Raw genomic sequence first — 26,937 nt, 5'->3', positions numbered from 1 at the left:
GCTGAGGACTGCTCCATATATATGTTAAGGTGATACTGCTCCTATGAGTGCCCTCCCCTCCTTCTTTTTTTACTTTTTTAGATTTGTAAATTACTTCTATCAAAAAATCTTTATCCTCCCAGTACCTATTAGCAGCTGTATGCTACAGAGGAAATTCTTTGATTTTTGAATTTCTTTTTTGTCTTGTCCACAGTGCTCTCTGCTGACACCTCTGTCCGTGTCAGGAACTGTCCAGAAAAGCATAGGTTTGCTATGAGGATTTTCTCCTGCTCTGGACAGTTCCTTATACGGGCATCAGGTGTCCGCAGAGAGCACTGTGGACAAGACAAAGAAGAAATTCAAAAAGAAAAGAATTTCCGCTGTAGCAAACAGCTGCTAAAAAGTACTGGAAGGATAGAGAGTTATTAAAAGAAGTAATTTACAATTCTGTAACTTTCTGGCACCAGTTGATTTAAAAAAAAAAAAAAATTTTTCCACCACAGTACCCCTTTAAGGCCAGGTTCATACAGAGGAATGTCCAGCCAGAAAAATGACCGCCGGAGACTCTGATGGCTGCTGGTGCCGACTGAATCATTGCAGTATCCTGCACAGATTCTGCCAAAAGTAGCAAAGTCATTCTTTCAGCCATCGAATTTCAGTGGGGGAAGCTCGGCCATTGGAATTCCAAAGCGTGGACTGTGCAGTGGAATCCCATTGACAGCAATGGGATTCTGTTGCACTGGAATTTACATCTGTAAGTTCTAAGCGGAATTGTGCTCCAAAATGTCTCAGTATGAACCCTACCTTAGGCATGACTACTGACTACTTACATGGCTAGAATATGATCTATTTAATTGATTAAAAATAAAAAATAAAAAGACCCCGCTGTACATGAGTTTTCAGTAATAATAAATACACAAAAGGTTGATGGTTTTTGTGTGAATCCTTGAACTCTTACTAGAAGAGCAAAAAATAGATAAATCACAAAAAAATTGTCTACTGGATGGGTTATCATTGTTGGTGTGGTTAAAGGGGTACTCCGCCCCTAGACATCTTATCCCCTATCCAAAGGATGGGGGACAAGATGTCTGATCGTGGTGGGCCCCTAGCCATCTGATGCACAGAGTGAACTTCGTGCCGTACCGGATGACTGGCAATGTGGGGCGGAGGCTCGTGGCGTCACGACCACGTCACTCTCGTGACATCAAGCCCTTGCCCCCTCAATGCAAGTCTATGGGAGGGGGCATGATGGCCGTCACGACCCCTCCCAAAGACTTGCATTGAGGGGGCTTGGCTTTGACATCACGAGCGGGGCATGGCTGTGATGTCTCGAGCCTCCGGCGCAGCATCCGATGTTCTAAATGAACGCCGGGGGCAGCAGGGGAGCCTTTGGATATGGGATAAGATGTCTAGGGGAGGAGTACTCCTTTAAATGACAACTTTGTGTGTTGGTGACGTGTATGTGCACCATATTTATGGTCGCACAGGATTTGCTAAATGTTGTGCAGATACACATTCATGAAATCTCACTTCAGTAAAGCCTTTTCTACGATTTCCATGTTGCAACAAGTATTGCGACTGATTCTGAAACACAACCATAAGAGAGTCTCAAAAAAAGTTGTAAAAAAAACCAAAAAACTATGCAACAAACTTAGAGACAAATCTAGAAGAAAAAAAATGTCTAAATACAATGATAACGACAATAACGACCCAAATCAGAGAGATTCCGCACCAGATCTAGGAGTGCATGAGCATGTACAGACAGCTTGAAGAAATCTTATTAAAGGTTTCATAGCTGAAGGCAATTCAGATTGTCAAATATTTGTGAATAAGGCATAAAATAAAATAAACCACCAACACAAGGGTATGTGCTCGGTACATGTACAGCCTGTGTATTTCCTGGCATCATTCCACAATTTCCCAACAGGTTAAACAAGTTTCTGCGCTTGTTAAATGCATCTACAAACCAGGTCACAGATCACAAAAAATGAGTTTACAACCATTTCCAGAAAGCGAGAAACAAGAACATTTTTTCCTAAATATTTTATTATTCCCAAGTCATTAAAGCACTTATAGGGCAGAGTGAACATCCAATGACTATAATGCACCCCCCCCCCACTGCCAACCTCTCCCTCATTGACACACCAGCAATAGTAAGAAAAGGATTACATAATAGCAATGAGTAATAGCCTGATCAGATAGAATGTTACCAAAGCAGAAGAAAACCTGTGTACATTTATCCTATAAAGATCTATTTGGAATACTATAGTATAGGATGTGATATTTAAAAGACATTTAAAGGGGTATTCCAGGATTTCTTTTTATTTGACTATGTTACAGGGGCTGTAAAGTTAGTGTAGTACATAATATAGTGTCTGTACCTGTGTGTGACGGTGGTATCACAATTATTCTGTGATTTCTGCCCCCACATTTTTTTAAGAACATACAAAATTACTGACATCACTAGTCAGGTGTGCAAAGGAAGCCTGACCTGCTTCAATGGGTCGAGCGACTGCTGGGTGGGAGAGAGATCATTCTCAAACTAATTGCATTTTTGCAACAGCTGTAGGCCCCCTGGTTAGAAAACACTGGTCTTTTGAATGGAATGCAACTTATGTGTTTCAATGGGTGGGGTGGCTGATGTGTCGGAGGGAGGAGGTAGTTTGAGTGGACAAACTCCAACAAGAAATACCCAGTTCACAAAAAGCTAGCCACAGTGTTATGGTAATCTCACAACATAGCCATTTAGCCCCAAGACAATTGCAGATCCTTCTTAAGCGTGTCCATTACTGTCAAGCAGGTATGTACTTAAATCACCTTATGTTGGAAAAAACCTTTAAGTTATCATCTCTTTATAGACCACTAAAATGTACATGGCCATTGGTGGCATAAGCACTGACCTTTTTAAGAACAGATATTGGGGGGGGGGGTATCAGGATTGGGCTTTAAGTAGAATCCTGCTGGCATTAGATTTGGCCCATTTATAAGGAGGCGCACGCCTCTTAAATATTACGTATTTGGCTGCCCCGTGCGCCTCTGACTGAAGTCTACACCAGCTAGGAGCTGGCATAAATTTCAACTAGAAGTTAAAGGGCACAAAAAGAAGGATAAATGGGATAGCTCACAGATCAAGACCAAGATTAGAGATAGACCGAGCTGGCCAAATGCTGCACCAATACCCTAGGTACAATAGAATAAACAGAAATACGAGAATTTGAAGCTCAAAATTCCTTTCTCGTATAGAAGTTAAAGAGGTTATCAACCATAATGTGATTTTAGTACGTACCTGGCAGGCAGTAATGGACATGCTTAGGAAGGATCTGCGCTTGTCTTGGGGCTAAATGGCTATGTTGTGAGATTACCATAACACTGTGGCTAGCTTTTTGTGAAGTTTTTGTGAACCCGAATACCTGTTTGATAAAGAAATTTTGTGTCTAAAACAGTGTTCTCAAACTGTGGCTCTCCAGATTTTGCAAAACTTCAACTCCCAGCATGCTGGGAGTTGAAGTTTTGCAAACTCTGGGGGGCCACAGTCTAAGAACACTGTTTTAGACACAAAGGCCCTTATTTACTAAGAGTGCAGTGTAGGTTTCTTTGTGGGTTTTAACTCCCTACAATTTATTTTCCATGATATTTACTAAGGTTTCCCTACATTTTGCTTTTTTTTTTTTTACACATGTTCTGATCTGTAGGGTTTTCCTCAGCTCAAATCCACCACATTTTATGTGGAAACCTTAGTAAATATGTTGGATTCTTGTGAAAAAGTCGTGAACACGCCCCTTTCTGGCGGCCATGCTCCTTTTTCTGGTTTTCTTAGCAAAATGGAGAGTTAGACTGGGTTTTTTCAATTCTGGCGCATAATCTGGCGAAGGCAGAATTTCTGGCACAATGTGACAGAATCTTGCCGACAACCCGACAACACATGTCGGGTTTGCAATAGTAAATGAGGGCCAAAATGTCTTCAATAAAGGGGTGTTCCAAGATTTTTTATTTGAATATGCTACACGGGCTGTAAAGTTAGTGTAGTTCCTAATATAGTGTCTGTACCTGTGTCTTTCATGCAGGTCTCAAAATTATTTTGTGATTTTTGTCCAAGGTTTATTTTTAACCGCATACAAAATTATGTCTCAGGTTTTCCCAGGTTGCAGTGTGACTTGAGACATTACATCACTAGTCAGGTGATCTGAGGTAGCCTGCCTGCTTCAATAGGTGGAGCGACTGCTAGGTGGAAGGAATATCATTTTACAACAGCAGGAGTCAACCTGGTAAGTAAATACTGGTCTATTGCATTGAAGAGATCACAGGTGTGTTTCAATGGGTGGGGTGACTGATGTGTTGGAGGGAGAAAAGGGACCTTACACTTACAAGCAAGGAATAATGGGATATGTAGCTTAAAGGGGTACTCCGCCCCTAGACATCTTCCCCCCTATCCAAAGGATAGGGGATAAGATGTCAGATCGCCGCGGTCCCGCTGCTGGGGACCCCGGGATCGCCGCTGCGGCACCCCGCTATCATTACAGCACAGAGCGAGTTCGCTCTGTGCGTAATGACGGGCGATACAGAGGACGGAGCAGCGTGACGTCACGGCTCCGCCCTTCGTGACATCATGGCCCGTCCCCTTAATGCAAGTCTATGGGAGGGGGCTTGACGACTGCCACGCCCCCTCCCATAGACTTGTATAGAAACGGGCGGGCAGTGACGTCACAAGGGGCGGAGCCGTGACATAACGATGCTCCGGCCCCTGTATTGCCCGTCATTACGTGCAAAGCGAACTCGCTCTGTGCTGTAATGATAGCGCAGTGGCGCAGCAGGGATCCCGGGGTTCCCCAGCAGCGGGACCGCGGCGATCTGACATCTTATCCCCTATACTTTGGATAGGGGATAAGATGTCTAGGGGTGGAGTACCCCTTTAAGGGAACAAACTTCAACAGTAAATAGCCAGTTCATAAAAAGCTAGCCACAGTATTATGGTGATCTCACAACATAGCCATTTAGTCCAAAGACAAGCACAGATCCTTCCTAAGCATGTCCATTACTGTCTGCCAGGTACGTACTAAAATCACCTTATGGTGGATAACCCCTTTAACCTATACGTCTAATTGCATTATGAAGATAAACTCATTGCCATTAACCACTGAAATAGCTTAGTCTGCTAAAAGAAATACAATCCCCTCACTTTAATTAAAGCACAAAAAAGCTAAATAAACCTGACATTGGTATGCTAAAAGTAAACATAAGATGTACATATAAAAACATGTATATTTTGAGATGTTTACCGCCCTGTCAAAGTAGAAACCGCCCTCCTTACTACAGCCGTCACTTCACTGCAGAAGACACTGGGTGCGATTCACTCCTCCACACAATGGCTTGTATCATAGACACTAATGATATTCCCGTGCCAATGTTGTACATCGCAGGGATTTTTATGGGACATAAACTAGATCCAGTCACTTGCGCTTTCTATTAAATGCAGCCCTGTCTTGTCTGAAGAAAGGGAAAACAAAATTCCAGAGGGGCAGCTGCCTTAATCCACCCAAACAAGCAGAATACTGTTCTTCCTATGCTCAGTCCCTTAATGTTATTTTCCTTACAGAGGCAGTATTTCGTAAGGATAGCCTGCAATGTTCGTAAGGATAGCCTGCAAGTTCACACATGCGTTTTTTAAAACCCAGAAAAAACTGCAACAGATAGGGCTAGGTTCACATCTGTGCCGAAGACTTCAGGGCCTTTATCGTACAATGGCCCTCATTTACTATTCTAAACCCGACTTGTTTTCTCGGGTTTTCTTGGCGCATCTTTGTCTGCGACATGTCGCAGACATCGTGTGCCAGTCTGCGACATCGTGCGCCAGTCTGCGACATCGTGCGCCAGTCTGCGACATCGTGTGCCAGTCTGCGACACAATGCAACATTTTTTCCCAACGGACCCGATGTGGATTCTCCCAAACCCGAAAAAGGGGCGTAACCCAACATTTCTGAGCTTTCCCACATATTTATAAAGGATTCCAACCCGAATTTGTTGAATTTTTGTGGATTTTTTTCCCGACAGCTCAGAGGAGTTGGAAACCAAAACCTACAAACCCCACGTGCGACAAACAGGATGCAAAATAATAATAAATATCAGGGGAAAAAAACAGTCGGGTAAGAAAGCAAGATAGACTTACAACCCGATTTTCTAAGTAAATGAGGGCCAATATGTTTAAAGTCAATGGGGTCTGTTCTGGCCTTTGAAACACATGTGAACCTAGCCTAAGGGTAGTGTAGTAGAACAGTCTGTTCTACTACACTATTTTTCTGTTCGCCACATTTTTGTAGTGTTTTCCCTACACCAACTTCAACCTGGTTGAAAGGTAATACAGTATATGAATTGTCCAAGTCCAAGTCAGATCCCCCAACAATCATCTAGTGATATGCCATCACTACCCTAGATTGGGAGACTAAGTAATTCCATCGCTGATAGTTGCATCCATATAGAGATGTGCAGGGTGTAGCACAGACGACATTCAGCCTTCATACCCTACCCTGTAATGGATATGTAAGATTAATAATACTTAAGGCATATGGCAGAAGAAAGATCAAAGGGTATTAAGCAGACAGATGATAGCAGTATGTGCCAACTAGTTGTTTCATCTTCTGATTTCATTTACACCATGTAAACGCTACCTTTCATTACTACATCTTAAGTCTACGTCTGCTCTTGTACTACAGTATGAACTTATGTGTCTAGTCACAAGTGGTTTCCATATAATTAGGTGTGTAACAGTTACTTCTATAGATATCCAAACAAAACGCATGGTTGGTTAGACGCCAGATTCCAGCGGTCATTGCACTGGTGTGCTGGTAAACACTATTCTAGAATACCTGTAACATAGAAGAACAACATTCAGCAGCTGTTAAACAGACCATGTAAATTTCACCAGTACAGACCCATCAATGGGTCAATTGAGTAGAATTTTTCCTTGAGAAGAACACCATTAACGGTAGGTGGAGATTCAAAGGGCATGAGCACTGCACCAGGAATTCGGAGAATAGGGAATAAGCAAAGCAGCTCAATCACATCACCTTATATAGACACAGTGGCCCTCATTTACTATTGCAAACCCGACATGTTTTGTCGGGTTGTGCGCCAGATTCTGTCGCATTGCAACAGATTCTGTCGCTGATCAGAGCATGTGTAAAAAAAAAACTAAGTGTAGGGAAAGTGGAAAATGTAAGGAAACCTTGGTAAATACTGTGGAAAATAAATTGCAGGGAATTAAAACTCACAAAGAAACCTACACAACACTCTTAGTAAATAAGGGCCAATATATTCCCTGGGCTTAGAAGTACATCAATCCATTAACAAATGCTTAAATTGCATTCTAGCTTTAAGCAGTCTTCCAAAACCACACAAATGTTTAGAAATGGACTCTGGGTGCACTGAAAAGAATAACAATCATACTCACTGACCCCCACAGCTCCCTTCTTCCTTCTTAGGGGGCATTCACATTACATTTTCTCTATACGGCGAACGGATCCAGCTGGGAGATGTGAAAACTGGGCACTCCCGCATCCCAACCGGACCCGGCCTCCATCTCATTAATGTGAATGAGCTGATCAGAGTCAGATGACTCCGGTTGGCTCATTTTTGCCCTGTATCTGGTTTTTGACTGGACCTAAAACCGTGCTCATTAAAGTGAATGAGAAGCTTCACAGTTAGGCTGTATTCACATTATGTTTACAGCCTACAGCTGCCGCGTCCAGCTGGGAATTTTGAAAACCGGGCGCCCCCCGTATCCCAGCCAGACGCGGCTGCCATAGGCTGCGAACGTAATGTGAATACAGCCTAACTGTGAAGTGCCCTCTGCAGCAAATGCCTACTTATCCAATCACTGGCTGATGAAGGTCCCTGCTACCTCCAGTGATTGGCTGAGCAGGTATATGCTGTGGAGATGCCACAAGACAGGAGGTAGAATGCAGCAGGAACCCGGAGCTGTCAGACAGGGAATTTTGTGTCACAATTACTTCCCCCGATTCAGACTCCCCATCTATTCTCTCTTGAAGGTTTGCTCTGCTATAGTGAATTTTTGCTGCAATTTTTTTTTATGTATTTAAAGGGGTATTCCAGGCAAAACCTTTATATATATATATATATATATATATATATCTCAACTGGCTCTGGAAAGTTAAACAGATTTGTAAATTACTTCTATTAAAAAATCTTAATCCTTCCAATAGTTATTAGCTTCTGAAGTTTTCTGTCTAACTGCTCAATGATGATGTCATGTCCTGGGAGCTGTGCATGATGGGAGAATATCCCCATAGGGACTGCACAGCTCCCGGGACGGGAGTAATCAGAGAGCAGTTAGACAGAAAACAACAACTCAACTTCAGAAGCTAATAACTATTGGAAGGATTAAGATTGTTTAATAGAAGTAATTTACAAATCTGTTTAACTTTCCGGAGCCAGTTGATATATAAAAAAAAGTTTTGGCCTGGAATACCCCTTTAAGTTTGGCAGTTTAATTAACAAACACCACTCTTGGGGGAACAAGATAGAACATATACAACAAGCTCCGTAGGTCCCAGAGACCGGCTTCAGCACAGTGACAGAAATTTAAAGTATGAAGAAAATTGTGCCAGCTAAACAGAAGGGCGCATCTGAGACCCAACCGGAGGAAGCCCAACACAGACAGACACACTCACACACAAACCCTCATCCCAGTAACCTCAACCAAAACCAGCCCCCTCCTGTAAAGAGCAGCACACTTAGAAAAACTACTGGGACAGTCTAGCCGGGGGGTCCGCCGACACATCCAGCAGAAACCAGGGGGTCCATACCTTGTAAATTTCTTAGGGCACTTACTACTTACATATAGAGCCTTGTATAACGGGACATACTTGTTAACCAAAGTCAGCCAACAAGACAGAGGGGAGGGAAGGTGTCCTTCCAGGTCATTACTACCACCTTACGGGCACAGAGCAGCAGAAAGGGAATTAGTAGGCGTCCATGCAAACTAGAGACCACTTCATTAATGACTCCCAGCAGAAATACCAAAGGGGTGAGTAGGAAAGGGAAGTCTAGATTATCAGCCAGAAACCTCATCACCTCCCTCCAGAAGAGGGAAATGACGGGACACTCCACACAGCAGGTACCGATTTCAGAAGAACAACGGAAACACAGATCATACGGAGAAACACCAATGCGCTTCCGCTTAGCAGGGGTATAGTACAACCTCAAAATGTATCTAGATTGGATCAGCATATCTCTGCTACTGACTACAGTGGAATAATAAGAGCCTTCAACCTCCTTCCACTGACTTTCAGACAAATCCAGGATATCAGACACCATTTATGAAATGCTTGCGAGAAAGGGCTAGGCCCCAGTGTCTGGAGGAGAGCATAGACCTGAGTTAGGGGTTTAGAAAGATCCGTAGTGCCCAGGAGAAACTCCACCTCAGAAAAGACAGGAGTAAACGTCAGGGAGCCAAACTGCGCCTGCACCGCATGCCTAAGCTGAAGATACCTATAAAAGGCATTTCCAGGGATGCTATAATGTTCCTTCATGTCAGAGAAGGATAAGAAAACCTGATCCTCCCCAAACAAGTGGATCACAAATTTGACTTCATGAGAACCCCAGAAGCTGGCTTCCTGTAACCCATGTAGGTGAGGCAAATGTACATTGCCCCACAAAGGTGCCCTAGGTGATATCAGAGGCTGTGGAAATTTTTACACCATGGACCACACATTAACTATAATTTGAAGGGGAATAGCAAAGGAAGAGCGAGAATGATACCTGTAGAGTGTATTAGTAAGAGCTTCATAGGAACCCATAATTGCTCCAGCCAAGGCAGTCGCCGAGTTTGACAGATCCAGATTGATCCACCATGTTGCATAGACCAGTTGGGAGGCAAGAAAATAGTTATACACATCAGGAGAAGCTAAGCTGCCATGCCGTTTGGGAGCCTGGAGAAGAGCCCGACCAAGTCTGGGAGGTTTTCCCAGCCAATAGAAGGATCCCAGAGCACCACATAGTGTATTAAAATATTTCCTAGGTGGGAGGATGGAAGTTAAATGAAAAAGATAAAGGAATTAAGGGAGATGGTCCTGGCACTATCTGGTATCTAGGATCAGTTTGGTGATGAACAATGCTTTCTCCAGCATGGCACTGCACCAGATCACATGGCAAGTGTCATAACTAAGTGCTCAGTGAACTGAATTGAAAATTTGGGTCCATGGCCAGTGACCTGTGGTCAGTCCTCAGAGAACAAGTGGACACACAAACAACACAGAAATTGTGATAAACCCAAAGCACTGATCAGATAAGAATGGGTTGTCACCAGTCTGGATTTGTCCGAGAAGGGGATATCCAGCATGCCAGGGTGAATTGCAGAAGTCTTAAAAAGAAGGGTCAACACTGTATATATTCAATCTTTGCATAAACTTGATGTATTTGTCAACATAAGTTTAAATTATAACTGTGCCTCAGTATACCAGAAAAAATATCAGACTAAAAGATCTAAAAACACCAAAGCAGCATACTTTGTAAAAAACTAACATTTGAGTCAGTCTCAGAACTCTTAACTGTATTTGTGTAAAGGCAAGGAGGTTTTTCCACCACTACCATTTTACCTAACATTTTTTAATTAATTTTTTTTATTTTTAGGTCATTAATGGGGATTTCCAGGAATAGAAAGGCAGAGCTTATTTCTTCTGAAAACAGCACCACCTCTTTCCTCAGGTTGTGCATGGTATTACAACTTGGCTCCATTCACTTCAATGAAACTGCCCTGCAGTGCCAAAGATAACCTGAGAACAGATGTGGTGATGTTTTCAGATGGAATCAGCATTGTTTTTTTTTAATGCTGGATAACCCATTTAAATGCAATTTATGCAAGTTAAAAATATAAATTTTAAAAGTGAATAGTGAATGTATCACCTAGTGTTTTTTAACAGGTCAGAGCGATATATTGAAACATTCTAATTTTTTTTTATGTTTCTATTTGCTAATTGCCATTTTTGTATTATAATTTTGCACATTAATATGGACGCAGCCATATTGCCTGAGCATCTGTTCTATTCTGTCAACAGTATTAAAAGATGTGCTTTACAGCAGCTATATGGACATGCTGAATTCATGATTGCAGGGCACTGACTTCTATGAAAGGGTTTTCTAGGAATACTCTGTGACCTGTCCAGAAGAAGTGAGGCTGACCTCTGACCTTCCAAAAATTTTTTTTTAAATACGCCCCCTCCCATAGACAAAAATGGAGGGGGTGTGGCATGATGTCGCGAGGGGGCATGGACGTGATTTCACGATCACGGCCTCCTGCTCCTAGCGTTTTGAACAACATATTCAGAATGCTGTAGCATCCCTTTAAGTAACTGCATCCTCCTAGTTACCTACTGCCAAGCCTATTTTTTGGTTCTAGAAATAGAAGTATGAAAGTGCTGCTATATTGGACTTGGGACACCACAACTAGAGATGAGCGAACTTACAGTAAATTCGATTTGTCATGAACTTCTCGGCTCGGCAGTTGATGACTTATCCTGCATAAATGAGTTCAGCTTTCAGGTGCTCTGGTGGGCTGGAAAAGGTGGATACAGTCCTAGGAAAGAGTCTCCTAGGACTGTATCCACCTTTTCCTGCCCACCGGACCACCTGAAAGCTGAACTAATTTATGCAGGATAAGACATCCACTGCTGAGCCGAGAAGTTCATGACAAATCGAATTTACTGTAAGTTCGCTCATCTCTAACCACAACCTGCCTATTCTTTAAGGTCTACTGGCAAGGCAAATGGGTACACTTAAAGGGGTTATCCAGGAAAAAAAAACTTTTTTTAATATCTCAACTGGCTCCAGAAAGTTAAACAGATTTGTAAATGACTTCTATTAAACAATCTTAATCCTTTCAGTACTTATGAGCTGCTGAAGTTGAGTTGTTATTTTCTGTCTAAGGGCACTCTGATGACACGTGTCTCGGGAGCTGTCCAGAGTAGAAGCGACTTCTACTCTGTGCAGTTCCTGAGACCAGCAGAGATGTCAGTAGCTGATAATTATCGGAAGGATTAAGATTTTTTAATAGAAGTAATTTACAAATCTGTTTAACTTTCTGGAGCCAGTTGATCTAAAAAAAAAAAAAAAAAAGTTTTTTCCTGGAATATCCCTTTAAGGGGAAGATTTATGAAAACCTGTCCAGATGAAAAGTTGCCCAGTTGCCCATAGCAACCAATCAGATCGCTTCTTCCATTTTTAACAAGGCCTCTGCAAAGTGAAAGAAGTGATCTGATTGGTTGCTATGGGCAACTGGGCAACTTTTCCTTTGCACAAGTTTTGATAAATCTCCCCCAATGGTGTATATGTTATAAACAAAAAATAACTCACATGAAACATTGTTGCTACAAACCCAATTTTCTATATTATGGTTTCCCGCATCATATGGTGAAACCGGTGTCTCCCAACCAGTGTGTCTCTAGCTGTTGCAAAACTACAACTCCCAGCATGCCCGGACAGCCAAAGGCTGTCCGGGCATGCTGGGAGTTGTAGTTTTGCAACAGCTGGAGGCACCCAGGTTGTGAAACACTGGGGTAAACTGTCGTGATGTAACATGCCAATTCTTTTCACAAAATCCAACCATTTCGAGCAAAACACCTATATTGTTAAAAAAAAAAAAAAAACATCCTCTATACATTATACTTTGCCTTCATAAAAAAATCTAAATATGACCTCATATAGCACATACTATAAAAAAAAAAAAAATGTTTTTAATATTTTTTTTTCAAATACTGCACACAGTAATGACTTTCGCAGGACTGCGACAGATTCCAATTTCCATACCATCAGCAGAATATATATGCACTCTATTGACTGAATACCTAGCCGAGGCCACCCGGGTGGCGGCGGCAGCAGCGGGGAATATGAAATCTCCATAGCTCTGCAGGGTCATTATTGTAAATGTGCCCAATACAGTAACATTCCGCTAAAATAGCCCCATGGTGGATATCCGGGAATTTACTTGGTAGTCCAACACAGTGGCTCTGCCTGATCTGCATTGGTGTTTTCCAAAATATATTTGAGTTTATGTATACATAATATTTACAATGACATAAAAAAAAATAGATAAAATAAAAAAATAAATAGATAGATAAAAAATATATAAATAAATAGATAAAATAAATAAAATAAATAAATAGATAAAATAAATAAATAAAATAAATAAAGAGATAGATAAAATAAATAAATACATAAGAGTTCTATTGTGGCTGTATATATACAGATTTGTAAAGCCGTATAATAAGCGACACTTTAGGAGTAATGCAGGGGCTAACATGCTATGTAAGTAACCCTTTACTTCCAGGAGCTGATTTTGCACAACCAGGTCACATCTCAATACAGCAGTATTTGGATAGAGAAGAGATTGCGTTCCGTAAACTGTTCCGAAAAATCTAATTCTTTTCGTTCACATTCAGGAGAGAAGCCAAAATGTCTCTCTCGAGCTGAAAGGCTCTGTGGGTGGATTGCACATCTCAGACACTGCTCCTAAAGCAGCAAACAACTCTGTGCATGGTTATTTTAGAGAGTGATTTATGCCTCCTACACTGATCTAGAAATCAAATGGAGGCAAAGGGAGAATACATCTATACATGCCGCAGAAATAGGGTTCTGTTCAGAACAAGGGCCGATTGTGCAAGACACACAGGATGTTCTCCGAAAGGAACTTACTATTTTTTTTTTTTTGCTTTTTTTGTATCTGCCTGTATGATTCAGTATATAGGAAATTCAATACGATATAATATCCAGCCAACCTAAACCATAACATCTCCGATACATTCATCTGTTTAGGTTATTAGGTTTGTTTATCTGTTAATCTGAAACTTAAGATAAACAAACATAATAAAATAAACAAACATGATAACAGAAACAAACACGATAACACATAACGTATAGAAAGGATAGCTATCCTTATTTGTGTTCATATAGGGTCACCATCTTGACTAAGGGGGGATTTCAGCAGCATGAAAGGCATGCAAAGGAACGAGCAATTGTATTACACCATAATAATAATAATATATTGGGATTTAAGGATTTATTGTTGGAAAGGGTTATGCTTCTTATATACAGTACAAGGCTTTGCAGTATTAGGAGATGGAACATGGACACATGAAGAGGAAAGCTTAGGTTTTAAGTGTATGCAGTGAGTGGCATTGTCGGCGTAGCGTACTCTGCCTTGGTAACAGCAGAACATGCACCTTACCTTGCAGATGATCCCTCTCTGCTATTGCTGCAGTGTGACAAGCGAGCGCGCTCAGCAGTTTCCCTCTCGTTGGTCGCCTGCTTCGTCGATCCTACAACTGCTCCCTGCAGAAAGGATTGGAAAGCACAGTCAGACACCCAGTCATCAAGTTTCAGGATGGAGAAAATCTGTTATTATGGAAGCCTGTACTTGTGGGTTTGGTCTGCCTAGGAGTGCATGAAGCCAATAGTACGCTGTCTTATCATGCTGCCTGGGCTGGCAGCGTAGCAATGTACCACATGACTCTCCGTGCACAGATTTGCTGTGACTTTACTATTATTCTTTGTGCTCTTATCTTGAGGTTAAGTGTAAACAGCACAAGATGGAGAGCCAGGAATATGTCAGGCACTTGCAGTCACTTGTTTTATAAAGTATTGCACAAAAGGAAAACCATAAAGATGAGGTGGAACTTAAATAGGAATATTCAGAGTATTTAAAGGTGACTGACAACTATTCCAGACTGTAACTTAAAGGGGTACTCCACCCCTAGATATTTTATTCCCTATCCAAAGGATAAAGGATAAGATGTCTGATCGCAGGGGTCCCGCTGCTCAGGACCCCTGCGATCTCCCTGTTGCACCCAGCTTTCGTTTAGAGCATCGGGTGCAGCGCTAGAGGCTCATGATATCACGGCTGCGGGAGGGGGCGTGAAGGCAGTCACGCCCCCTCCCATAGACTTGCATTGAGGGGGCATGGCCATGACGTCACAAGCCTCCGCCCTGCATCGCCAGTCATCCGGCACAGAGCGAAGTTCACTCCTTGCATTGGATGTCTGGGGTGCCGCAGCCGAAATCATGGGGGTCTCCAGCTGCGTGACCCTTTGGATAGGGGGATAAGATGTCTAGGGGCGGAGAACCCCTTTAAATAGGCACAGTGGCTCAGCGGTTAGCATTGTTACCATCTACTGAATCAGACCAAGGGCAGCATCTGAATGGAGATGGTGTCCTCCCACGGTCCAAAAACATACTTTTAGGTTTATTTGGACCCAAGATTGGACAATAAGAGATGGCAGTCTCTGTATAGTGCTGTGGAATATGTTAGCATTACATGAATTAATAAAATAAATAAAATAAAACAAGGCTGTACCTAATGGGTTATTCATGCCTAACACCACTGCCTGTTCTGAATGCTAGAAAGATGGCAGCGTGGACCCAGTGCTAAGTTGGCAGAGAACTGCAAAGTAACTACTTAGTATATGTAAAGGGAGTCTGTGAGGCAATTTGTGCTGCCCGAATCACAGGCAGCATTAACTCGTTCGTCTTCTTTTTCTTCCCTGGCTCTCTCTCATGACCTGGGCCAATTGTTAAAATTGAGCGCTCCAATAAATGCTCATACGACCAGTATTTGGCCCATAAAAAAGAGAACTGAAGATAATCCATTGCAGAATCTGCAGAGAATACTTAGATTTATGTTTCAGACACGCTAACAGGTCTGCATGTACAGTAGCTTAGCCTCATTCTAATTCAACAAAGCTTATCGGAGGGGGGTGGGGGTTTCACTTAATCCGCACCAATAAAGAGCATGCTATGGACTGTGAAATCCATGGAGTGGACATTATGTTAGTGGATTCTGCCATGTAAACATTTTACAGATATGGACATTCATTTTTAAGTATAAACAATCAATTTGAGACTGGTTCACTACTCTAATCGATTTAAAGAGGCTGTCATGTCCATCTAGTCGTCAATAACATATTGCTTTTAAATGGGTATCAAATTTTTGTCTCATCAACCTGACATAGTTTTGTTGTTGCCTTCCTCTAGATTAGGAGCCAGCAACCCAATCACGATCAATAGTTTTCTTGCTGACAGGTACAGGTAGGTTGAGGACCAGGCATCACTTTCAACTTTCTGTGTCCTAAAGATGTGAATGAAGTTCAAAACTGAAGTAAAGTTTATGAGTCAATGGCTCTGCACCCCACTGTACACCCGTATGGCCCATAGGCGACTATAGGCCTCCGTCCTACAAGGGGAAACATCACCAACAGTCACACAAAGTCCGGTTCTCACAGCCTCATCCTGCCTCCACAGCTTCTCCTCAGAATTATAGTTATTACTTAGTAGATAAAGGAGCTAGTAAGAGATTGAATATAAGGAGGGGGAGGGCGGCGAGGTAGAAGAAACAGTCAGCAGGTAGGGTGATGCTTTGAAAACTGTCAGCAGGAGGACGCAAAAGTGGCTGTTTGCAGAGATGGGACGGTGTCTTGGAGACTGTCAGCAGACTAGAGAAGGCACTCTTCTTGGAAGAACTATTACTTAACAGGGCACAATGGGGAACACTTAAGTGCACTACTAATGTTGAGGGCATTATGGGTGACCTTTGCTTCTACACTAGGTGGGTACTATTGAAACACTATGCTTGGCACAGTTATTTTTGAGGGCACTGTTGGAACTATTGCTATTGGATGTACTCTGGTTGGCAAAATAAATGTCAGGGTCACTGTATATGTCCATAGTTTGGGGATATACTCTTTGCCACTGTAGGGACACTTGTACAATAATAATTTTGAGGTCCCTATGTGTACACAATTACTGAGTGAAGGCATTATCTGCTGCTCACAATTATTTTTGGTTGGTATTATTACTGTCAGGGGGAAGTATCTGCTTGGAACTGTTATGGCTGAGGACACCACACAATACTGTCAAAGTATGATCTTCTTGCTACCATAATATCATCACTGTTTGTGCCACTAATGTCTGTCTGGGGCATTCTTATTTCATTTATTGCAATAAGCATTAATTTGTAGCACTATTATTTTTGGGATGGTGGGAAAGATGATGGGAAAGGCAAGAAGTCAAACATGTCTAAACAGCAAACTCTGCACAGACATGTCTTGTATGTGAGACGTTTTCATGGCAATATGTGCAAAACGGAGAAGATGAGGAAATAGAATGTCTACAATCAGAGAAGACGTCACCTGTGAGTCATTGGGTGTCATTTTCGTGTAGTCTGCCCCTTACTGTGCCAATTCAGAACTGAATGTTCTGCTTCAATATCCATCCAGGGACCAAATCTTTTATAACCCTAGCAATTTTCCTCATAACTTACACACCATTCTCCCAGTGGTCTCCCCAACTTGGTAACAAGTAGATTTCAAGGATTCTCCAAAGTCACAACTATGTTCATCTTTCTACAGTTGCCTACCCCTGCTTCAGATCAACATATGTATCCAATAATTGGTTAAACCGGATGGACGCCTTTTCTACACTGACCAAGTAATTATATGTAAACATTTTGTCTAACTTGAAGCTAAAGTTCAGCCGAACGTGTACCCACAAAGTACATGTTAGGTCTACAATGACCTCTTCACAACTATCAGATCTTTACTGGAAACTTTTATATTTCACTACCAGTAAACAACAACTGTAAATTCCATTTGTTAAAACACAATACAAACACAAAAAGGAAAGTGTCACCATTTGGAATACTAGAATATCAGACAATCAGTTTAAAAAAAAAACATGGAGCACTGGGGCAAAAATGTTGATAACATCTAATACTTACATGTTATTTATGACGTATTTCAAATGACTTTACTTTGTTCTCATTGGGACTAAATTTGAATTTTGCTTTTCATTGTCAATTCACCAACAGAAGAAAAACCAGGAACTAAACAAACAGATCCATCAGTGACACAGTTTACCTTGGAAGGTCTGTTTTTGTGGCTACGGGGTGTGCCCTTTTAGGACTATAAACAATATAATAGATGTGTGTAATAGTGGCTTAGGTGTTGCCTTTGTACACAACAAGTTGTGGTTTTAATTCTCATGAATTTAATGGACTACCAATTATCTTACTTATTAGGAAACTATTGCCTCGAGTACTGTGAGATTATGCAAGGAACTTGAAAAAAATAAACAAAAAACTGTTAAAAAACAACAAAATTACCTATTAGTGGAATTTTACCAGTACAGATGGATTGGACATTGGTCTGTGGAAAACTACAGCCTCAATGAAATAATTTAGTGACCTTACAAAAAAAGTTAGAGGCTGTTCCCTTGCATTCGATGTCTTCTGAAATACTGGAGATATTAGTATTTTCTCTTAATGCCACAATTGGTAAAGGTGTGGTGGGCAATATGCCATATTGAGAGTGAAAAGTAGTAAGAAGTGCAAAGGTTATGGAAATATTTTTATTTCAGCTGGCCCCAGTAGCTACAAAAAGTTCAAAAAATGGCACAAAAAGTTCTCAAGTTTTGGCTGGTGATGACTATAGATGCATAGAAGATATTCTTGTCAAGGATAATGGAGAAAGCTGCAGACATTCCCATTAAAGGGGTATTCCGCTGCTCAGCGTTTGGAAAAAACTGTTCTGAACGCTGGAGCCAGCACCGGGAGCTCGTGACATCATAGCCCCATGACGGCTGTCATGCCCCCTCCCATAGACTTGCATTGAGGGGGCGGGCCGTGATGTCATGAAGGGGCCGGGCTATGACGTCACGAGCTCCCGGCGCCGGCTCCAGCATTTGGAACAGTTTGTGGAGTACCCCTTTAAGCAATCCTGCCTTAATTTCTATATACATCTCCTGAGAGTAGGAACAATTGGAAAAACAAAATGTTAAGAAAACACAGAACTAAAACAGTGGTAGAATATCACATTTACCTGTGCATAGAAGTCTGTTGTAGGAGATGATCTTGACCTCTCGTGCATGTACTGGGATTTTTGAGACTGGTCAAAGTCAGCATCAAGAATGTTATCAGCTGAATGGCATCTGCCAGAATTTTTCCTTTCTAGGGGCTTCTTTTGTTCTTTCCAAGACGCTTCGTATTCCGCAAAGGAGCCTAACCTCGAAATTTGGTGTGGTGCAATATTATCAGTAGATTTATAACTAACCCCATTTTTATGATTTCTGTCCCTGTCAGGTAGTTGTTCAAATCCTAGAGATGCAGCCCGAGACCTTTTCTCATGCCATGATTCGGCAGATTCTCTTTCATAATCCTTAAAGTTATGTGTTTCATGCTTGACATTAAATTTTTCTTCCGTCATAGTAACAGAAGGTGGTTTGGGAGATGGTTGAGGTTGTGGACTTTTGCTTGTCTCTTCAAAAAATTTCCATCTATCTGCAAAAGATCCAACAGTTCCTTGACTGGCATCTTGGTTCTGAGACTGATGAGTATCATCTTCATAAATCCCAACTTCATTCATCTTCTCAGGCTCAGAGTAGGATTTAAGTTTTTGTTGTGCTGTAAATCTTTTTCTGCCGCCAATGCGGGGTACATTTTGGGAGTTGCTTGATGTTGTACTCTGCTTTGGTTGAAAATTGTCAAATTGGTAAGAGGCACCATCGGGAGGCAATATAGGCTTTGACATGCTATAACCCTGGTTTTTCCGTTCTGGAGAGAGTGAAGGGTCTGCAAGACTGGGCTCTAAATCACGGCGCTTGAAAGAAGTGGCCCTTAAAACTCTGGCTTGGGCTTCCTTTAAATGATTCTTGTAAGTGTTTGAAAAAGACCCATCAGAAGAAGGGGTAACACTTTCTTGAGAATCATGGTTCCAGTTTTCGGCATCCTCTCCATCATTTGATTCAGTCAGTGCTGCTGTACTTCTGCTCTTCTGCAAACGCGCCCGTCTCTGCTGAATTTCATTTCTCAAAGTTGTCGCAAAGCGGTCACTTCTTCGTGATTGTTTGCTTGATTCTTGTTTTTCGTTGGTATCAGGGGAGCTGATTGATCGATTTCTTCCTTCCTGAGCCAGAGAATGTAACATAGGTGTAATGTGAGGCGTTATCTTACGGTCTTCTTCTTCATCCCAAGAATAATCTTTGGGATGGGATCTGTACTTACTGGTTAACATAGCCTTGTTTGCAAGATCATGTGGTGCAAAACTATGGTTATCATATTGTCCTTCATAGTAATCACTGTTTTTTCTTGGTTTCATTCTTTCGTTACTACTTAAGTGACAGTCTTTTTTGCCCGTCATTTTAGGACTATATTTCTCACAGTTTTCTGGGGAAAGCTGATTGTTCTGCTGAGGTAGACAGTAACTTGTTTTTAGGGCAGTATTATCTTGAGAGATGGATTTTCTATCAGAGACCTCTACATTAACCAGGTCTTCCTTATATTGATGTTGTGTGATGGTTCCCTGAGGTGGCAGTTTTGTACTCGCACTGCTAACACGGTTCTGTCCACTACTGTCTCCTTTTTCTTTTAGCCGAGTATTGCTTTCTGAAGTACCAGAGATTCTTGGCTGATGCATACTGAAACCATGGGCTGGGGCTGCACTCAACTCATGAGTTCCAGAATAAAAGGCCACTTGCTGAGGTTGTGCTTTAATGGAGGCTCTTGAGCCTTGAAAAAAAGTGCTTTCATCACTGTACTGACGCTGGTGATGGTAATTATAAGACGGCTGTGCAAACCTTACATCCGTGGTGGAGAGAGAGAGCTGTAACCTATTGGAATGAGGTGCATTGTTTTGATAGGACGCCATCTGATCCAAATTGATCTCAGACTGGTAAGAAGAATTACTAATTCGACTCACATCCGCTATGTTTCTATCTGGTCCTTTACTAGGTCTTTGCTGATATTCAGGAAGATCTGAATTCCACTCAAGTCTTGAATGAGACCTGTTTGCAACATTAAAGTGCTGTGTGCCTGGCAGTTCTGACTGTGGATGAGGAGGTTTCTCGTGGGTTTTAGTTATGGTATAACTATCACTGCGGAGTGGAGGTGGTGGTGGAGGAGGTGAAGAGGATGTTTTCTTCTTATCAGGAACATGCCAAACTGGTCCAAAACTTGATCTTCCAGAATGTTTTGTATCTATATTATCATCCACTCTTTGAGACTTGTTACGTTCATGGAATGTAGAAGGAGACTGGTATCCCTGTTTATCTTCTGTTTCCCTGGTTTCATGTAGGAACTGATCATTATTTCCTTGGCCTTGTTTTACATTGTCCCATTCATTAATTTTATACAATATATTTTCGGTTGAAACAGATCCACTTTTAGATAGTGTATGTTCCGGGGTGATAAAGCTGGTAGAAAACGACCCATATGCTGAATCTCTCTTACTGTGGTTACCGATATAATCTATGCTGTTATTAGATTTGGCAGAAGACAGTCTGCCAAAATGGTAGGTCTGGTCAATACTGTCCATGCTTCCCACTGAACTAAAATGTCCAGATGTTCTATGTAAGTTGGTTTGGTCCCAAGAGTTTGATAGGTCATGAGATGACGAGCTATGAGGGGAAACAGAAACACATATATTATGTAAGGTTTACCTAACAGACTTTATGAATAAACATATTACCTTATCTTCTATGTGTAGATGTGTAGTTTATCAATACATTTTAGACAATAGTAAAAAGGTTGTCCAGGGTGCAGAAAAGGTACTACCTATTCTGCTCCCCAGCACAACACTTCTGCTTCCTGGCTGTCGCATAAGTATATCGTTCCAAGACTGAAGGGGGAGGTGCTTACTTACTTGGAAAACCGTGCTCACACATAATTGCTAACAGCTGCATAATGTTACTGATGTTGCGGCAACATCATTGCCCCCACGCGATGACTGGAAGAAGCACCCGTCCCCACCCGTATGGAAACGGTAAACTTCCAGAAGACCAGGAAGCAGAAGTGGACCGCTGGGGAGCAGGTGGGACCTTTTCTGCTCCAAGGACAACCCCTTTAATGATCCAAAGTTAATGATTATAGAAGGTTATTGTAGGTTTGGTTTCTGTAGTCTATTCTCAAAAATGTCTGCTGGGTATGATCTGATCATTGAAGTTTTAACCCACAGCTAAGTTCAATCTGAAGGTTTTAGATTTGTGGCTTTCCATCTATTGCAAAACTAGAACTCCCATGTTGCTATTGGGACATGATGGGAGTTGTAGATTTACAACAGCTGGAGAGGTACAGATTGAAATGTTTCCAGTTACTGATGTGCATATATGTAGTTACTTGCAGTTACTACTTAAAGTAGTACCAAAGTTGCAATGCTACTTTTGCTAGATTTGTAATCATTTTCTGTAATGGTTTTTTTCAGGTACAGTATTGTCATAGAAATGTGGATCCAAATCACCATTTACCTTTATGTGCATAGACAATCATTGTCAAAAAACCATAATATATTCAGATAGAAACATCAGGTCATTGCAAAACTCAACGTTAAAGGGGTAACTCTGCCCCTTGACATCTTATCCACTATCCAACAGATAGGGGATAAGATGTCTGATCGTGGGGGTCCCGCCACCGGGAAACCCTGTGATTTCTCTTACAGCATCCAGTGTCATCTGCTGCACGGAGCGAACTTCACTCCGTGCCTGATGATGGCCAAACAGGGGCCGGGGTATTGTGACGTCACGGCCCACCCCCTCGTGACATCACGCCCAGCCCCCTCAATGCAAGTCTGCGGGAGGGGGCGAAGTTCGCTACGTGCAGCAGATAACAGGGGGTGCTATAGGAGAGATCTCGGGGGTTACCAGTTACAATAGATATCTAGGGGCGGAGTACCCCTTTAAGCAGCAGATATGTAGATGTTTACAACTTAAATTGCTTCCCCTACTGCCCTTTAAAATGCTCTCACAAGCTTCTTTTAGGTATTGTACCTCCTAGTGTGAGATTGTTGAATGCTGGATATGCCTCTTAGATGCACTATATGGCCTTTTGCAAAGTTGACAGACTGAGAGGCAACGCGTCATTGGACTGAGAGAAGCAGGATGGTCGTTTTGATGAATTGCTCACCACAAAGGGACCATCTAGAGGAATACTCTACAGCTAAGCAGGAAATCCGGCAGCCACATGTATTGTCTATTGTGGCAGGGCTTTCCACTGGCATTTTTCAAGAGGATAATGCTCCCCCACACAAAGAAAGGCTTTCCCTGGAATGTCTCTTTCAGGTTGTCAGATTTATCAACAATAGAGAATTTATGGTACGGGCTAGAACACCAGCTTTGGCAACCTACAGGTGTGAAGGATCTGCAGTTCCAACCGCAACATCTGTTCCTAAATGTTGCTGTACTTTGCCATATGGAACTTGTACGCACTTTGCCATTTGGAACTTGTACTCCTCCATGGCAAATCATATCACATCTTGTATCAAGGCTAGAGGAGCCCAAGAGGGTACTAGAGCCTCATTTCACTTGTACAGTTTTCTTCAATAAACTTAACTTTCCCTATAATATTGTAATCACATATATCTTCATTACATTAACAGATAACGTTTTATTCAATTACAAGAACTCCTTGGTGCATTATTTTCTTTGACAATAACTGTACACAAACATATGTATTTATGACTATATTAATTTTAAATGTTCGGAGGTGGATTTTTAAGTAGATTATATCCCAAAAATATATCTATGTTTAAAATGTCCCCTGTTTTCTTCAAGAGAATGTTCATAATTACCTGGAATAATACCTGTTGCCACATGAGGGGTTGAAGTTTGAGTTGGCGAGCTGTGCCGTCAAAGCCTCCATTGGATTTTCAATGAATTTTGTTGAGTGCCAAGAATGAGGTCTATATGCAATATCATTTTTCCTAAATAAAAAATAAATCAGAAGAAAATCCTTATAAATATAAATTTTTAATACACGGATATGGAATTACAGTACCAAGATACAACTTAAAAACTGCTACAAGCTAATCTATTGCCACACATTTTAGAATAAACCATTATAGATTTGGGGGCTTAATGTATAAAAAAAACAAAAACAAAAAATCCAAAAGCTAGCCACGCATTGGAAATTATTGGCAGGATAGGAAAAAAAATAATAAGTCAACAATCCAATCCCCCATGCTTGTTTAATGTGAAAAGGACTAAGGACAAGACAAAAAAGAATAAATAGCGGAAGCAGATTTATGATGTGGTGAAGCATTATGTATTAAAACATTTGAGGGAATGTAAAAACTAAAGGATATACAGGGTATGTGATAACTGTCAGGTAATATAATGTAAATTATATATATGGCACTCTCTTTCAAATTATGGTGCTCGAATAGGCTTCTAATCCTTCATTCAAAGTAGGATTAAATTCGGCACTCATATGCAGTTGAGAATGTGTAGTTTTATTCCGCAAATTTAGCAATCCAACAGATTATTTAAATGATGTTTCGATCCGTAAATTGATCTTCATCAGATATCCTGGATTGCTGCGGAGGCTCGTGCATGAGCGGCCTATAGCCGGGAAATTCAGAGATGTGGTAATACGATATTTAATCGCGTTGTGCACAACGCAATCATATATGTGGTAGTGCGATCTATGATCGCCTTGTGCACAACGCGATCATATATCGCACTACCACATCTCTGAATTTCCCGGCTATAGGCCGTTCCTGCACGAGCCTCCGCAGCAATCCAGGATTTCTGATGAAGATCCATTTACAGATCGAAACGTCATTTAATAATCTGTTGGATTGCTAAATTTGCGGAATAAAACTACACATTCTCAACTGCATATGAGTGCCGAATTTATTTCTACTTTGTCAGGTATTACAAGTCACATGGCTGACCAGCAACTGGACCCCATCTGATTTCAAGAACACATCCCTCCTGTTTCTGATCAACAATGGAGAAGTCTTCACTTTCTAAGGAGTTTTACTCATTCCTTTCAGATGGATGTATAAATCATCTGGCAGGTTCTCTTTATAAACTTATTCTGCTCAAGGAAACTCAGCTCTTGCACACAAAAACTGAGCCCATGCTAAAGAGATCAGGCAGGGCATTCATAAAACAATCTGCCTGATCACAAAGAGAACTGTGCAGATTACACTAAGAGTTCTCTCTATCCCTTGATGATGCCTCGTACCTAAAGGCTACCCCATGAGCCTGGATGGGTACACTAAGTGATATTATAGTCATTTCTAAAGGTGTGCAAGGTTGACAGTCATACAAAAGGTTAGAATACGGAATATAAGTATAATAATAAAATGCTTGTCTAAGTCTACTGGATTAAAAGGGAAATATTTATTGGTTCCACAGAATACCCCTTAAAATGTACATTTGTATAATTTGTTATCCCAAACCCTGAGTACAGTGGCTAAAACAAGCCAGAATTTATGTGACCGACTCTCTGGTTAACTCTTCTTCAACAGTGAATTTCCTAATCCCATCTCTATATTGACTCTAAGATGCTCATATCCACTCATATGTAGATGTTTTAGAAGAACTTACGTTGAAACAAAAAGAACCATCATTCAACAGAATATGACATTGATCTACACAGAGAACAGGCGCTACAGACTGCTGGAGGCATAAAGTACATGATCACTGTTCAGATCTATCATGTATGACATAAGATAAATCTAAAAGGCATTACCACAAAGCAAGGAAGGCACAATGGAGGGGATCACAGAAGTCTAGGAGGGATCGCTATGAGCACACAAACTAGTCCACCATGGCCACATAAAAGGAACACTACACTGGACATCAATACTGTACCTCATGGAACTTCTCAAGATGTTCATGAGAAAACTCCTGGCCACAAGAAGATCTTTATCTGATGGCATGTTCTTTGTAATAATATTCACCATTACGTGTCTCTTCCTGAGCAGCCGAGTAATAAAGGGGACAAACCAGTTTGAGATGTGGAATCAGTTAAGTCATGGAAATAAAATCTATTTTGGTAATAACCTAACCTAGCCAAACCCAACCTAGCCAAACCCAACCTAGCCAAACCCAACCTAGCCAAACGTAACCTAGCCAAACGTAACCTAGCCAAACGTAACCTAGCCAAACCTAACCTAACCTAGCCAAACTTAACCTAACCTAGCCAAGCCAAACCTAACCTAACCTAGCCAAACTTAACCTAACCTAGCCAAACCTAACCTAACCTAGCCTAACCAAACCTAACCTAACCTAGCCAAACCTAACCTAACCTAGCCAAACCCAACCTAACCTAGCCAAACCTAACCTAACCTAGCCAAACCTAATCTAGCCCAACATAGCCTAGCCTAACCTAACATAGCCTAACCTAACATAGCCTAACCTAACATAGCCTAACCTAACATGGCCTAACCTAACATGGCCTAACCTAACATGGCCTAACCTAACATGGCCTAACCTAACATGGCCTAACCTAACATGGCCTAACCTAACATGGCCTAACCTAACATGGCCTAACCTAACATGGCCTAACCTAACATGGCCTAACCTAACATAGCCTAACCTAACATAGCCTAACCTAACATAGCCTAACCTAACATAGCCTAACCTAACATAGCCTAACCTAACATAGCCTAACCTAACATAGCCTAACCTAACATAGCCTAACCTAACATAGCCTAACCTAACATAGCCTAACCTAACATAGCCTAACCTAACATAGCCTAACCTAACATAGCCTAACCTAGCCTAACCTAGCCTAACCTAGCCTAACCTAGCCTAACCTAGCCTAACCTAAATCAAAGGGGTATTCCAGGCAAAAACTTTTTTTTATATATCAACTGGCTCCGGAAAGTTAAACAGATTTGTAAATTACTTCTATTAAAAAATCTTAATCCTTCCAATAGTTATTAGATTCTGAAGTTTTCTGTTTAACTGCTCAATGATGATGTCACGTCCCGGGAGCTGTGCATGATGGGAAAATATCCCCATAGGAGCTGCACAGCTCCTGGGACGTGAGTCATCAGAAAGCAGTTAGACAGAAAACAGCAACTCAACTTCAGAAGCTAATAACTATTGGAAGGATTAAGATTTTTTAATAGAAGTAATTTACAAATCTGTTTAACTTTCCGGAGCCAGTTGATATATAAA

At 41.4% G+C, this 26,937-nt stretch overlaps 1 protein-coding gene across 4 annotated transcripts in view; it reads right to left on the bottom strand.

Annotated features, from left to right (window-relative positions):
* The window catches only part of SHROOM2 (shroom family member 2), a 199,592-nt gene that overhangs the window by 47,469 nt on the left and 125,186 nt on the right, over positions 1-26,937 (bottom strand). For 3 of the 4 annotated variants that reach the window (XM_056558878.1, XM_056558877.1, XM_056558879.1), the window contains exons 3-5: positions 23,592-23,723; positions 18,855-21,426; positions 14,213-14,316 (exon numbers count right to left, since the gene is read on the bottom strand). In XM_056558878.1, the coding sequence (XP_056414853.1) occupies positions 14,213-14,316; positions 18,855-21,426; positions 23,592-23,723 (2,808 nt within the window). Of the gene's footprint in view, positions 1-14,212; positions 14,317-18,854; positions 21,427-23,591; positions 23,724-25,623; positions 25,729-26,937 lie in introns of those variants that run through there. The other variant, XM_056558880.1, reaches the window with a different exon arrangement.

The sequence above is a fragment of the Hyla sarda genome, chromosome 2 (assembly GCF_029499605.1).
Source record: "Hyla sarda isolate aHylSar1 chromosome 2, aHylSar1.hap1, whole genome shotgun sequence".
In the NCBI taxonomy this organism is placed as follows: Eukaryota; Metazoa; Chordata; class Amphibia; order Anura; family Hylidae; genus Hyla; species Hyla sarda.
Note: the sequence above shows the minus strand (reverse complement) of the source record. Positions and strands in the feature narration are given on the sequence as shown.